This window comes from Salarias fasciatus, chromosome 19, assembly GCF_902148845.1.
Source record: "Salarias fasciatus chromosome 19, fSalaFa1.1, whole genome shotgun sequence".
Taxonomy (NCBI): domain Eukaryota; kingdom Metazoa; phylum Chordata; class Actinopteri; order Blenniiformes; family Blenniidae; genus Salarias; species Salarias fasciatus.
In genome coordinates this window covers 21,724,622-21,739,655 of record NC_043763.1, presented here as the reverse complement: position 1 = coordinate 21,739,655, position 15,034 = coordinate 21,724,622, and the positions used below count along the sequence as shown (strand labels likewise).

The window sequence follows — 15,034 nt, the reverse complement described above, 5'->3', positions numbered from 1 at the left end:
TGGGAAAAGTCACCCCACTTTTAACACTGATCCTCTAATACTGTCTGTATTGAATGTTTTCTGTTCAAGCTTAATAATAAAAGCTATTATTACTGGAGGAACGCAGTCAGTAGTGCACTGCATCTCCCAGGTGTGCAGACTTGCACACAAAGGCATGCAGCAGAGAAAAAAAACTGGAATGTGAATTGGCAATCATCCCAAAGAATCTGCTGAGAACACACAAAGAAAACAAAACCAAAAAAAAAAAAATCCTGCTTTATCAGACTAGAGCACCTCTCCAACAGCCCTACGGTCTTCAGGTGAAAGCTCAGATGTTGAATTCACAGTTTTTAAAGCCGCGTCTCTAAAGGATTCTGTGTAACATTAACCAAAAATCAAACATTAATTGTGGGGAATTGAAAAAACAAGGAAACAATGAGGGTTGTTTTGGCACAGTACGGTGTGAAGGGCTCTGACGCAGGCCGGCTCATGTGGGGCTCCCGGTTGTCCTGGCCACACACGGACACACACACGGACACACACACTCTATAAACAGTCTTATTGTCCAGTGGGTGTGTGTCTGTGTGTCCACAGCTGGTTACACAGAACACGTCGCTGGTCAGTCTCCTGCTTTATGGGACTGAACAGGAGACAGGATTCCCATAAAGTCAGCCGTGATATTCCTGAATGCCAAAACAACACGGGCTCAGAACTGATGATCTGGCAAGAGGACACAGTTAACAGCAACAAAACTTGCTTCTTCTTCTTCTTCTTTTTTGCTAATAAAAACATCAAACTTTCAGATCTGTCAGGCATGATCTTCAGTTTTGATGTTCTGATGTGGCGACATGCAGCAGTGACCCGACATCAACCCACAAAACACAAGTGACACGTCCAGAGTGAGGAGGCGAAACTGGGATGGATTCGGCTTCTTCAGTAAAAAGTGACACGGTGACACAGTGATTTATGACTGTTGACCCATTTTACGAGCGCTGCAGACTGTGTAATAATGTTCGTGTTGTAAGACCACGGCCTGTTTTCTTCTTTCTGAGTCACAATGAGACACTTTCCAACGATCATGTGTGTTTAAATCTGAACTGCATTACATATAAAAAACAATCAGTTATTATTTTCCAGGATTGTACTTTAAACCGAGGTCTCAACATCTGCAAAAAAGACACATCACATTATCAAACACCACCTACTTTTATTGACTTTTCAACCTTTGACATATTTTAAAAAGTGTAAAGTGCTTTTTTTTTTAAGTTTCACTACATTTACCGGTTTATCGTCCAGTGACGTGACACCCTAGAAAGGTACATTTAAGTAACTGAATGGTGAAAAAAAGAAAAACTGTGTGATTTCAGTAATGTTTTTTTCTTTAACAACCAATGCTGAGACGATCATTGTATGTATTGTGTACACAATCAAAGACAAGACAAAGTTGACAATTTTGTGCCTTCATCGACAGTTATTGGCCTCTGAAACATGTTAATTGGAAAAAATCTTTTACATTCTGTATTTGAAAAGTACCAAAGTACAATAAAAATAGATAAAAGCAACCTTCAATGCATTCTGGACTGTATTGTCCAGAGACGTGACAGAAAGGCAGATTAGTGTGAGAGGAAACTTTCCATATATGTTTTCGGGGAAAAACTTTACAGTTGAAAAAAGGCTGATCATGCAAAAGAACAACTAACTCCTCTGTGCTCATGAGCACTGCATCGGTCTCCAGAACATCCAGAGGAAAACTATTGAACGTAGAGAACTGAATATCTTTTGTTCCATGCTGCCAGAATCATTAACGGATGAATAAATCCCTAAAAATACATTTACTACTGAACCATCCAGTCACACGACATCCTATCAAGGTAAACTGCACTAGCAGGTTAAAAGTAGAATCAAGTATATAATAAGTTATTTTATTTCCTCTGTAGCCATATTGACGATAAGGGGTGTCAAACACATCACAGCTCCGGGGTCACATTCAGCTCAAGCGGGTCGACCAGCACTTTACAGTTGGGCAGGTCAGTTTGCAGCCTCCTGCGGGCCGGTTTTGGCCCTCGGGCCTTATGTTTGACACCCTTATCCAACAAAAACTGACTCCTCTGTTCCCATTTGCAGTATCTCTCTCCAAAACAGGTCATCTGAGGGTTGAACAAACCGTTTAGACGTTCCCACAAGCCACTGCTGCCGTGTGAACGAGCCAAGAAGAAAGAAGGCAGTGAAATATAAAAACCGTACCTTTACGTTCTGATGCTGAATACTTGGAGGAGTCCCCCTTGCCATTTCTAAATATTTGCAGTGTCCTTGAATAGATTTACATCTTCAGTGGGAACACGCCTCCCTCACAGCTCCTGCAGGATTTATGGCCCCGGTGACTCAGGGGGTGTTCAAACACTTTGAAGACTTTCTCCCAGGAAACTGCTGCTCATTTATGTAAACTGCTGCTTATCTTATGTAATGGATATATCTTACATAATGTATATGAGCTGTATGTAATAGAAGCTAACTTCTCTACTGTATTTCTAAAAAAAAAAAAGAAATGCAAAAGAATTCTGAATTGGAATGAATAAATGCAGTAGTATGAAAAAACCTCAATGAGTGAAATTATGGAGACTATTTCAGGTCTGATGTACCTTATTTCCACAGTTTCCGAAACTGTATCAAAGTTTTTACTACAGAGGACGACACTTACAGAAAACATCAATAAATACAGCCAACACTTCCGTATTGATTCTGGAATCTAATAACCCTTTTCCAGCAGCTAAACTTCCACCTGATCTGTGCGCATGCGGAGTGTCTGAAAAGCGTTTGCACAGCACCTTCCGCAGGTCACAGAGTTTCAGGATTCACAGCTCGCTGGGAGGAGGTCAGGCCGGCAGGTTTAGGACGAGCTCAGCCGGTGCCACGCCGCCACCACCTTCTCGGGGTGAGCCATCGTGTCTTTCCACTGCTCCACTGCGCCTGAGACGGAGCTGTCGAACCCCAGCTGAACCTGCAGCAAACAGAGCGTATCGGTTTACCGAGAATTACCCGGAACTCTTTCGTTTCTTTCTGTGTCTTCTAAACTAATCATTTCACACTGAAGACAAACAGAACATTGACGCAGGTGACATCGGTTACTTTTCATCCAAACTGTACAAACAATTCCAAGGTCTCAGGAAATCAAACATCGGTGTAAGGAAACATCCATTTGGAAACAAGCAGACCTCCTGTCAGCTTTTCCATTGCTTATGAATCCCAAATCCAGGTGAAATTCCTTAAAAAGTCCAACAACTAGCAAAGTATTTCTCTTGTTGTGTTGTTGAATATCAGGCCTTCGTCCTCTTACTGTGAGCCACTTTTCAGAAATGAACAAATTCTTGGTTTTCCAGGAAATGGTGAAATGATTCAAAATGACTGTTTTTCTCAGGTTATTTCAAGGAAGAAGTTCAAAAGCAGAAAATAAAAACACTATTTGTCCACATTGGGAAAGTCAGCTGCCATATTTGTCATAAAACCCTCTTTTAACCTGATTTAAACATATTTATTTTGCGTATTTTGTTTGGTCTGCCGGTAAAGATTAGCCTTCCCTGTGCATAAACAGTATGTTGGATTGTAAATGCAGACATGTGCAGACGAGCCTCCTCCTCCCCTTCTTTTACTTTCCTCATCCTCGTTATTCTCTCACCTGTCCGAGACACTGCTTCCTCCTGACCGAGCTGCGGCTGTAGAGTTTGACCACCAGCGAGTAGGCGTGGTCTAAGGAGGCCAGGAGGAAGTGAAGGGTCTCGGCCCACTGACACTGCCCCCCCGAGGCCTTCAGCACCCGAGTCTTCTTCTTCATCACCACCTTCCCCAGCTGGAGCATCTCCACCTTGACGAAAAACGCTGCAGGTGGAGGAGCCAGGGGAGACGTGAGGGATGAGCCGTGGCCGTCGACATTTTTACGGCTCAGAAAAACACGAGTGAAGCTGACCTTGGGTGAGAGGCGAGGAGGATGCTGGGAGGTTCTGAGCGGCGAGGACCTGGAGCTGGATGCGTCCGTTGACCGGCTGAAAGCAGGTGGTGAGGTGCAGCTCAGAGTGGCACACCTGTCACAGGCGAAAGGCAAAGAGCAAGAAGAACCAAATTTTTCCTAATTCTCATGTAAAGATGATTTCTAATTCAATATGTTTAGCAGAGAATTACACATTTCTCCTCATTTTTGTGAATACTAAAGCAAGATAGAAGCTTTCTTTTTTTTTTTTTAAACACTGGAATTCTGAGTCAAGGTATTCGCTCTGAATAATTAGATATTCATAAAAAAGTTGGAAATCTCAAATTAAAGCAGAACAAAACAACATCATGAAGTCAAAAAGAACTGCTATAAAGTTTTGGAGCCAAGACATAAATCAATTTTCCTCATCCACAAAACAAGCTTAAGAAAATTTCTGGTGGAAATCGATGCTGTCAATTTGTTCTGCATCTTTCTTGCTCATTAAAAGGAGAAATGCGTAAGAGTTTGAGTTATACATATCATTTCATTACCTTATTATAGGACACTCCGACAAATACATTTGGGAACTGAAAATATCACAGACTGTGATTTGAAGATATTCGGCATGTAAATATATTCCCTGATATGTCTTTCATATGATAGAATATCCTGAAAATGATTACACTGACTTGAGTCACAGAGTTCCACTAATTTCCACAGACAAAATTATCCAAATTAGAGAAAAGTCTCAGTAAATTACTGTCCAGCGCTCCCCATACACTGCTGAGTACCGCTGTTAAAATATAGAAGGTAATATTTGCCCTACATATGACTAACATCAATTTAATCCTCCACTCATCTGAAGAGTGTTTGAAGATGAAGAGGGACCTCAGACTGATGAGAAATCCACAGCGACATGTTTTTCTCTCCTGTTGTGGTGATTCCAAAGCACATTGTTCCTTTTCCGAGAGCCGCTGATAGTTTTCTTGTTGAAGACGCACTCGGGCTTAACCATCCCGGACCTTAAGAGCCTTTCCTGAGCGACAGTGATTTGGACAATTTCGGCCCTTTTAGTGCTCGGCTGATGAGTGGAATCAGGAATGGTCCCCCGGGAACCCGAAGATGACTCACAGTCTGATCTGCTAAGTACAGAAACAGCTCACACTTTACTGTCAGCGGCCAGACGCGCTTCCATTTATCAACAGAACCACTCTCTGCTGGAGAAATGCTCTGAGGTTTGACCTACTTTTCCCTGCCTTACATTTTCAGGAGCTGCACTATGTCTTTTGTCTAGTCAAAACTCGTTTTCCAATCTTTCCCCTCTTTATTCGTCCCCATTATGCAACAACTGAGATATGTTTTTTTTCATATTGTCCTGCTCCGGGCAGTGCGGGACATGTGAGCGGGCTACAGTGCTTCACGCTGACAGTTTTATTAGGTACACTTTGTGCATTGTCTTTATTTGCACAAAGACCCGATAAAAGCCAGCAGCCAACACAGGAAATGGTCGGCAATAAGTAGTAAATGTCAGGAAGACCTCCCACACAGGGGTTTGTTTGTACTCTCTGCTGTGGGCTGACTCTTACCGGGGACTTGGACAGGGGGTTCAGGTGGAGCCAGTGCTCCGTCTCCCGGGTATCGAGCTGCCGCAGCGAGAGGACGCACTCCGCCACCGTGCGCTTCTTGGGCTGGTGCGTCTGCAGCCGCAGCACCAGGGCGCTGCAGCGCAGCTGATGGAGACGCAGCGCGAACACAAAGGTCTCCATGAAGGACACGTCCTGGAAGCAGGGACAGAGCGGGTGGAAATGAGCGGGACTCGCTGCACATCTCAGGGACACAAGTCCTACCGTGAAAAATACTGGATCCATTTCAGTAAATTCTACTGTACTGCATAGACGGAGGCGCTGGTGGTACTCAAGTTTGATCTCAAGTGGTGCGGACCAGGAAATTAATACAATTTAATACTGTATATAACTAATTACAACTCTAAATGTCTGTCTTTGTTTTAGTGCAACAAAGTATTAATATCATTAAGAAGCTCACGTTTAGTGAGCGAACCTTCTACAAGACATGAAAAACCTGAAATTTGAATAAAATAACTGCAAGTTCAGCAATATTATGCCTGATTCCACTGGATTAATGGACAAAGCAGGCTAAAAAACAGACACTTCACCAAGTCCATCATATGATAAAATCAGAGAAAAACAAACACATTCGTTTTCACTATCAGAGGCAACGTAAAGTGTTTTCTGGACTTTGGGAGGAAATTGGAGAGACTGGAGTAAAACCAACGCATGCACAGGGAGAATACCCAGGCTCAAACCATTTATTCTAATATGTGTATGATTTATCCCGATTAAAAAGAAGCCATAGCAGACTTTATTTAAGTTTGTCTTGTCTTTTCTTATTCATTTATGCAGCTTCTATTCATAAAATAATGTTAGAGAACTTCTCATGCAAACTCATTAATATCAGTCAGCAGTATTAAATGTGCAGGAAGATAGTTTGCGGAGTAGTTTTTTTTCTTTTCGTCAGTGTAGTGATCTCTGTACCTGTCTGTACTCCTTGATGGTGCTCTTGAACTGGATGGGTTTGGGGATGGTGATGATGGCCTTGAAGCCGATCCTCTGCTGCTCCACCACATCCACATGGAGGCTGAGGTCCGAGCACTGAGGGGAAAAGAGGAACATCGTTCAGTAAAATCATCAACACGCCCGACAGTACAAAAAAAAAATTCAGTTCGTGTGCTGAAAATCGAAGTTTTGCAACCACAGGAGGCAAGTATGTAAGTAAATCAGTTCACATTGTTGCTTTCAATTCTAGTTTTCTGCAAACATTGATCACTTTCTTTCTAAACCAGGACAGATGGTTGTGTTCAGAAATCAGCGTTTTCCTGCAGACTGCTGGAGCTTCGAGAGGAGAGAAAACAGAGCGGTATTCTGGAAACACAGACGGTCCATTTAGAAAAGGCTGCAGGAGAGAACAATGGCACCGTTTGTGCCCGTGTGTCTTTTCCCCACGCTGGACGTAACCTTACCTCGACCAGCGTGATCCACACCTGCTCCAGAGCCTCCTGGTAGCTCAGCCGGACGCACACTTTCCCCAGCTCGCGCTCGTCTCCGGACAGCGTGATGGAATCTGCAACGTGTAAGAGAAAGACTCCAGAAGTATGAACTCGATCCAACATGAGACTGTATACTGCACCAAGTTAGACAAATGGAGGAATGTGTGCAAAATGTATTGGCTGATCCAAGATTTTTGTTTTTTCTTCTTTTAATTTTAAAACAAATTGAAAAATGAGGGACGGTCAACAGGACTTCTGAGTAGCAGTAAATTCACTAAATATATAATGTGTCAATCTACATTAAAGGTGATTATGTTTTATTGCAGTAAAGTAGTAAGTAGTAAATAGTGAGCTAGGAAGTTAATTAATAACTAGTTAATATTAAAAATGTAGGAATATTGAAGCCCTTTTGGGTCACTTACTGGCCAGTTTCATCTCAACTGGACTAGAGGCACAGTAATCACAGCATGTGCATACATGTCCTCAAATTAGACACTTTAGTTACTTCTTCTTCAGTTTTCATGCTAAAGTGTGTGGAGGAGGTTTGTTGCAGTCGGGATTACCCAGGCTGCTGTCTATGGAGTCCATCATGGAGGAGGAAGTGCTGCTGAGGGCGCTGGACGTGGAGTCGAGGCGCTACGGAAAAAAGAACAAATCAGTCAGTGAAAGAAGTCTGGTTCTGCAGCCACGACGACACCACTGTCAGGATGTAGTACGGGCACGGCATTGGAAGACCAAATGCTAACATGCTAAATGTTCATTTAAAGCAGGTGAATGTTTCATCTATGTTTGAGGTGCAACATTTTTTTTTTTGCAATTTATTTGAATTTCTATTATTTCACACCTTTTTCTAAATCATGGTCTAATTTAAGTTTTTATTGTATTATATTTTATTATATAAAGTTAACAACAGATTCCCCATATTTAGTATCTAAATGTCTAAAAATGCCAATTTAACAACATATGAGATGAGTTTTCCCAGTTCGGAGATGATGGTGAGGTTTGAGGCTGTTTGTTTTCCTATCACTTAGTGTTTAATTTCTCTGTCATATTTCTGGTGGATCATAGCTCAGTAAGTGGATCTGCAGCAGAACTGCCATCCTTCACACTTCACATCCACGGAGGATAATAAGAACCATCTCTGCCTGCTTGTTTTTCTTTCCACCCACACTTTTGATTTCATTCAGGAAACTGTGGTTTGTTTGCTGTTGGATTTATTACGGCCATGCTCAGCCGTTGCTCTTTTAATTACTTTCTGCTGTTTGCTCTTCATGTTGCCAAACTAAACATTTGTGCTTATTTGACGGCGACCTGCACTGTTGCTTTAATGTCGCTTGGACGTTTGTCACAGTGTCAAGAGTCAAGATTGGACTTTAGATGGATTGTTTGGTCTACACACACACACACACACACACACACACACACACACACACACACACACACACACAGCCTTAACCAGTCATGCTGACTGTGATGTTGAAACCACATCCTTTATTTGACAAAGAATCAAACCTAAAATAGAATAAATAAACTGCCTGAGACAAAGAGATGGAACTTTTCAATGTCAGATCATGTTTGCACATTTCAGCTTCATATATGACAACCCTGAAAATTTCTATATCATCCACAGATGTAAATAGTGTATAACCTTCAATTATTACTAAAGAAAAAGAAACACACATTCACCTAAAAATAGTGACCGAAATTTTAAATATTGACATTGTAATATGAAAAATTGATCCAAAATCTGACATACATGGGATCAGAAGCTCCATCTGCAGATCACTAATACTCATATTTAAAAATATTTACTAATACAGTGAAACTTCACTGCAAACACATTTCAGAAAGAATTAATAATTTAAAACCATCACAGTACAGCTGGTTAAAAAGAGTGCTATATAAAAGTTACAACCAAAACATTCACTCAATTAATTTCCTGTTACACAAGCACTGTTTTTTTTTGTTTGTTTTTTTTTTAGATCAAGCACTGTTTCTTTATATATATATATATATATATATATATATATATATATATATATATATATATATATATATATATATATATATATATATATATATTTCTCTCTCCTGGTCTCCTGGTTGAATATATTAATTGCTAGTCAATCAGTTTATCATGCATTCAAATATGTTGGTTTCTGCATGATTTCACCGGTGGAATGATTCTTACTTCATCACCTGGATAAGCACATGCAAACCAAGAGCTTGGTCCATTTTCAGCCTGCAGTTTTTTTTAACGATTCATAGAAAAACTTCGCAAATCAGGCCCATATTGTGAATGTACCACTACTCTGCTGAGACAGTGGAAACTACAGTATAGAACTATATTTAGCACGAGTCACCACAGGGTGAAACACACACTGTGTGAACCCAGATTAGATAATGAAAAAGTCCCACCTGCTTGTGACTGTGAGGACTGGACAGGTCAAACATGGAGCTGCTCAGCCGCTGCTGGTCGCCCTGCTTCAGAGTCCAGCCTGCCAGAAAACACAACGAAACAGTCACGTTCATGACTTACAGGGCATTTAGGAATGTCTTTTCATCAATAGAAACATCTTAAAACACTCTTTAGACTACCTGCCTAAAGAGATATACAAGAGACATGGAGGCCAGGAGAATAAATACAACATTCTCCAGCAAACCTGCAAAGGTACACTCTCAAAGGCAGGGCAGTAAGATGCCACACAACACTAACACACAGTTGCTAGCAGACCTGCAAGCAGAACACTGCAACCTCCCAGAACAAGAACCAGTAGCCATCAGCAGACATCCAGAAAAGAGTGGCAAAAATGAAGAACTGGGCAGCTCTAGGTCCTGACAGGATTCACACCTACTGGCTGAAGAAACTAATTGCACTCCATGAACGCCTGGCAGCCCAAATGACCCAGCTGCTAAGACCACCCACAGTGGTTGACCCTCATCATGAAGGACCCCCAGAAGGGAACAATACCATCCAACTACTGGCCTATAACCTGCCTCAGCTCTACATAGAAGCGTCTATCTGCCATCATAGTGGTTAAGATGAACAATCACATGGAGCAATACATGAGCAGAGTCCACAAAGGAATTGGCAACAACAGCAGAGGAGCCAAGCACCAGTTACTGGTCGACTGGGCGACTGCACAAGACTGTAAGACCAGAAACACAAACCTGTGCTCTGCCTGGATTGATTACAAGAAAGCCTATGACTCAGTGCCGCACACATGGATACTGCATGAAACTGTACAACATCAACATCAACATCAACATCAACAAGGAACTGAGAACCTTCCTGGGAAACTCAATGAGGCTGTGAAAGACAACTCTGGAAGCTAACTGGAAGCCAACGGCAGAGATGAGCATCAAATGCGGCATATACCAAGAAGATGCTCAATTCCCCCTGCTGTTCTGCATAGGCCTGAACCCCCTCAGCCAGATCATCACCAAGAATGGATGCAGGTACCAATTTGGCAGAGTAACAATTGTCAGTCAGTTCCTCTACATGGATGACATCAAGCTGTATACCAAGAGTGAGCAGGACATCGACTCCCTGATTCACCTCACCAGGATATGTGGATGGTGACATGGAGAGGGAAGGTGATCACTACTGAAGGGGCTGAAGGCAACAGAAGAGATGTGGAAGACAGCTACAAATACCTGGGGATACTACAGGCAAATGGCAACCATGATGAAGCAGCCCAGAGGTCAGCCACAGCCCAATACCTACAGAGGGTGAGACAGGTCCTGAACAGTCAGCCGAATGGCAAGAATAAAATCCAGGCCATTAACATGTATGCCCTACCAGCAATCAGATACCCAGCTGGTATAATATCCTGGATCCCACATCTGGCTCCAGAAGTGAGATGATGGAAAGTCAAACCCAGACATGGCATGTACCACCAACAAATTGGAGAAGTAGCTGACATAGAAAGAACATACCAGTACAGGACTGCAAGACAACATAGATGCACTGATCATGGCTGCACAACAACAGGCCCGAAACACAAGATCAGTAGAGGCTGGGGTGAATCATGATGGCCAATCAACCTGACATAGTGGTGGTGGATAAACATGAGAAGACAGCAGTAGTGATGGATGGAGCAATCCCCAGTGACAGCAACATCAGAAAGAAGGAACAGCAACAGCTGGATATATACCAAGGGCTTAAAGAGCAGCTAGAGAAGATGTGGTTGAAGGCAACAGTGGTGCCAGTTTCGTGATCAGGGCACTAGGGGCAGTAATCCCCAAAGATGGATGCATGGCTCCAGGAAATACCGGGAACAACATCTGAGACCTCTGTCCAGACGACCACAGTTCTAGGAACAGCTAAGATCCTATTCCGAACCTGCCCTTCCTGGGTGGCATCTCCTTCAAGCTCAGGTCCTCTACCAGAGGCCTGGCAGCTTGAGGATTCTGCCTTTTGTTGATGTCTTTCCTCCACCTGTAACGTGTGTGTGAGGGTCAGGTGGGGGCGCTGGTGCAGACGGAGTACCTGAGCTGTGAGGACCGGACGTCCTGCTCATCAGCGTGTCTCGGCGGGTCGAGCCGGGCGAGAAGTACTCCGCCACCTGACCCCGATGGAAGCTGGACTCGGGGCTGTAGATGAACTGATTGGAGCCCAGCAGCTCTGCCTTCCTCGCTGCGTACGTGCACCGGGCTGAACCTGCAGAGGAGGAGAACGACTGCAAGTCAGAACGCCACAATTTCACCCAAATATTACAGCAATCCATCCACAAGCTGGAAATCCTTTTTCGCTGAGCAACAGAATGACCGGTGATATTTACCAGAAATGAACAATCTGAGCCAACATGGCATGTTTCTCAATGTTTTCAGTGTTGCAGGCTGCATGTAAGGCAGCATTTAAAATGATTTCCAACTGTGGTGGAGTTCTTGCTTTGTGTTGAACAGGTAAGTTTGTACACATGAGCTGATGTGCACTGGCGATGAAACATTTCAAGTAAATAAAATTGCTGAGAGAATGAATGAATGAATAAACAAGTCCTTCAAAACCAGAATATCACTGACAATATGTTCCTACACTAATAATGAAATTAAAATGTTAAAAACATTTGTAAATTGTGTCATTTGTTTCAAGAAACAGGAAGAAAAACACAGAGGTTATAATGAAGTCAAAGTGAAAAACGCAGACAGTAACAGATACATACTCTGCAGCCCGGACTGTGCGCTGTTGTACTCTGGGACTTTGGGTTGGATGTAGGAGGCCTTAAAGGTCGGCAGGACGAACGGCACTTCCCTGCCATCGGGAGGCAGCTTGGAGAGGAGGTAATCATCCGTGACCCCCTGTCTTTCCTCTGCCTCTTTAGGAGGCATCTTCAGTGTGATCACTTCAAATCAGAGCAAATCTCCATCAAAAACCAAACTACCTGCTGGCGCTGTCGGCTGTGTGCCTTTACCGCGCTTTACCTTGGATCTCTTGATCCTTCACCTTCCTTCTCAGAAGGTTCTTGCAGCAGTTTTTCAAGCACTCCATGGCTGCAACGAACACAATCAAAATGTAAAAAACAAACAAACAAACATGCTTCTTCACTGAGAAAAAAAAAAACTCCAGCTGACGCAAAGTTAAACAGGTCTGAGTATAATGTATCCCTTTTTAATCTTAAAGCCTTAAAATTAACCTCATAACAGTATACACTAAATTTCATGAACCTTTCAAACATAATCTGCTTTTGTGACCATAAGCAATATTAGAATGACTCTCTTCCTCACATCTGATAATACATAACATGGCTGCATGGCTAAAAAGTCTAAACATCTTGTCTTTAAAGAAATGTTATTACATTTATATACAATTATTACAATTGTGGACATAAACACAAAAAGTGGTGAGAATTTAGAAAATGTTGAACAATAATGAATCTGATATTCAGCAAAGAAAACGCTTTGTCATATATTTTCAGTTTTTGATGAACATCAGTGTTAAAAGTCATGAACTAAAAAAATAAAGGTTTACAAAGCAGTCAAACTTCATTTTTATTCCCTTCTCCTTCTTTTTAGTGTCATTAGTCTGCTACAAACAGGTTGAATGTTCTCAGCACTCAGGCAGCTGATCAGATTTCGTTTGGATGCTGATGACAGCAGAGTTTTTGTTTCTCAGCTTCTTCCCTGAGCCAGTGACTCAAGGCCCCCTACTCAAGTTTCCATCTCCATGAGACTATCAGCAAATCAGTGAAAGAATGAGCACTAAATGTGGTGACAGATTTAACCATAAGGTTCTGAAAGCACTCCCTGTTGACTTCACCAACATTCATCGTCATTATCAGTCATTTTCATTCAGTTCACTGAGTGAAATATTTGTTTTGGACAGTGGAAGGAAACTTGGTGAAAACAGTCAAAACTCCAAGGAAACACATCAATCAATAAGTAAATCAATTACTATGACAGTGAAACAAAGAGAACTAACTAAACCCAGTTATCTGGTTATGGTGAGTGTGTGTCTGCCCTGTGATGGGCTGATAAACTGTCCAAATTCTAACCTAACTTCTCTCATGTTGAGCTGGGATCAGACTGCAGCACATCAGGACCATGAACAGATAAGATGGCACCAAGAAATCCTTCTATGACGATCCTTCTGTGTATTTTCTACCTGACAAAATGTCTCCAGACCAACAAAACATGTCAAAACAACATCCAAATCAATTTTCCCTGACCACTCTATAAAAACCAATATTTTGCTAATAAAGTCATAAAATAGTTGATCCATTATCCTAATATTATTTTTTTCCCCAATAATGAAATAACATGTTTGAAGTAGCATATATAATAACTGCAGTTAACATAATAATAATACATCAATAAAACTGCATTTCTTGAAAATGAAGTTTTTTCTTGCAGGTTTTGTGTAGTTTGCCGATAAAAAAAAAAAAAAATAGGTACAGTGGACGGTAAAGCAGTCATATCCAGTCAGTGATCTAACTTGTTTTACTTTTTTATTACATTATTGGCTTGGTTACATGCAGAATGGCCCTCTTTATCTCAAAAATGCTGAATGAACCTTAAAAAGTTGACGATGCCCTCGGTTTTATTGAACATGCTGCAAATATTTTTCTCGCTTTGGTCTACATAACATAGATTCAGTTAAATTTCATAACTTGGTGTAGTTATGTTTCATATGGATGAAGCCTTTTTTTTTTCCCTCTGCCATCTTTTTTCAAAGTTATACTCAGAGTTTCCCCTTCCTAAACACATCTATACTTCTCCCCCAGTCATTTCTGTCAGAAGTTCTTTCTTTCATATTCTAAAAAAAAAAAAATCAACTAATATTTAACCAGATTGTGTCTGATCTCAGATTTCACTGTGAGCTTTGGGGGAAAAACAGCAGGTGCACTGATAAACTCTCAGATGATTATTTTACATTACTTCAACTTTATAGAAAATTAAGAAAACAGACTTACCTGTGTGGTGTTTTCTTTCTTTTTAAAAAGGGAGCAGCTCTAAACATCCAGTGCTGCGTCCACTTCACTAAACAGCCTGGGGAGAAATGCCAGAGATCTGAGCTTTATGTTTCACTTTAGTTACCTCTCTCTCTCTCTCTCTCTCTCTCTCCTCCCTCTTTCTCTCTCTTTCCCGGATTGGCTCTGATCTTTTCACTTCCTTCCCCGAACAGAAGCTCCCTCCTTTCACTTCATGTTTCTTTATTTACCCTCCACACTCTCTCCTCACTGAGTAAACAGCCACTGAGATCACTGAAAACAAAAACTTGATTAGTTTCTTCTATATAACAAATCTGTTTAATCCCTTCGATTAAAACGTTTTTACTTTCTATTATAACATTTGCAAAGAAATAAAACTCTCCATTCCCTCTGTAATGTGGATTAAAGAGAACTCCTGTTTTATTCTGTATTTTTCTTTTGACTAAAATGTAATTTTCGTCCACATTATTGTTCTTCAGAGAAATTAAATGGTGACATTATATACATACTATGAATTTTGCTGTAATTTTGTTGTAATTATACCAGAATTTGACCCACGAACACATTTTAGCTCCTCTTTTAAACACCTGTCATTGAGTG

The 15,034-nt window shown here is 41.5% G+C and overlaps 1 protein-coding gene across 2 annotated transcripts; it reads right to left on the bottom strand.

Annotated features, from left to right (window-relative positions):
* Positions 1-208: 208 nt before the first annotated feature.
* On the bottom strand, positions 209-14,502 carry tc2n (tandem C2 domains, nuclear). 2 transcript variants are annotated; one of them, XM_030116408.1, is made up of 12 exons: positions 14,417-14,502; positions 12,429-12,497; positions 12,170-12,349; positions 11,497-11,667; positions 9,423-9,502; positions 7,568-7,640; positions 6,978-7,078; positions 6,493-6,609; positions 5,527-5,718; positions 3,941-4,055; positions 3,653-3,852; positions 210-2,977 (listed from the first exon to the last, which is right to left on the bottom strand). In XM_030116408.1, the coding sequence occupies exons 2-12, from the start codon at positions 12,493-12,495 to the stop codon at positions 2,867-2,869; spliced, it is 1,407 nt and encodes a 468-aa protein (XP_029972268.1). In that variant the 5' UTR covers positions 12,496-12,497; positions 14,417-14,502; the 3' UTR covers positions 210-2,866. The 2 variants fall into 2 exon arrangements, with proteins under 2 accessions (XP_029972269.1, XP_029972268.1); XM_030116409.1 differs by lacking the exon at positions 14,417-14,502 and having other exon boundaries at positions 209-2,977; positions 12,429-12,515.
* Positions 14,503-15,034: the final 532 nt, after the last annotated feature.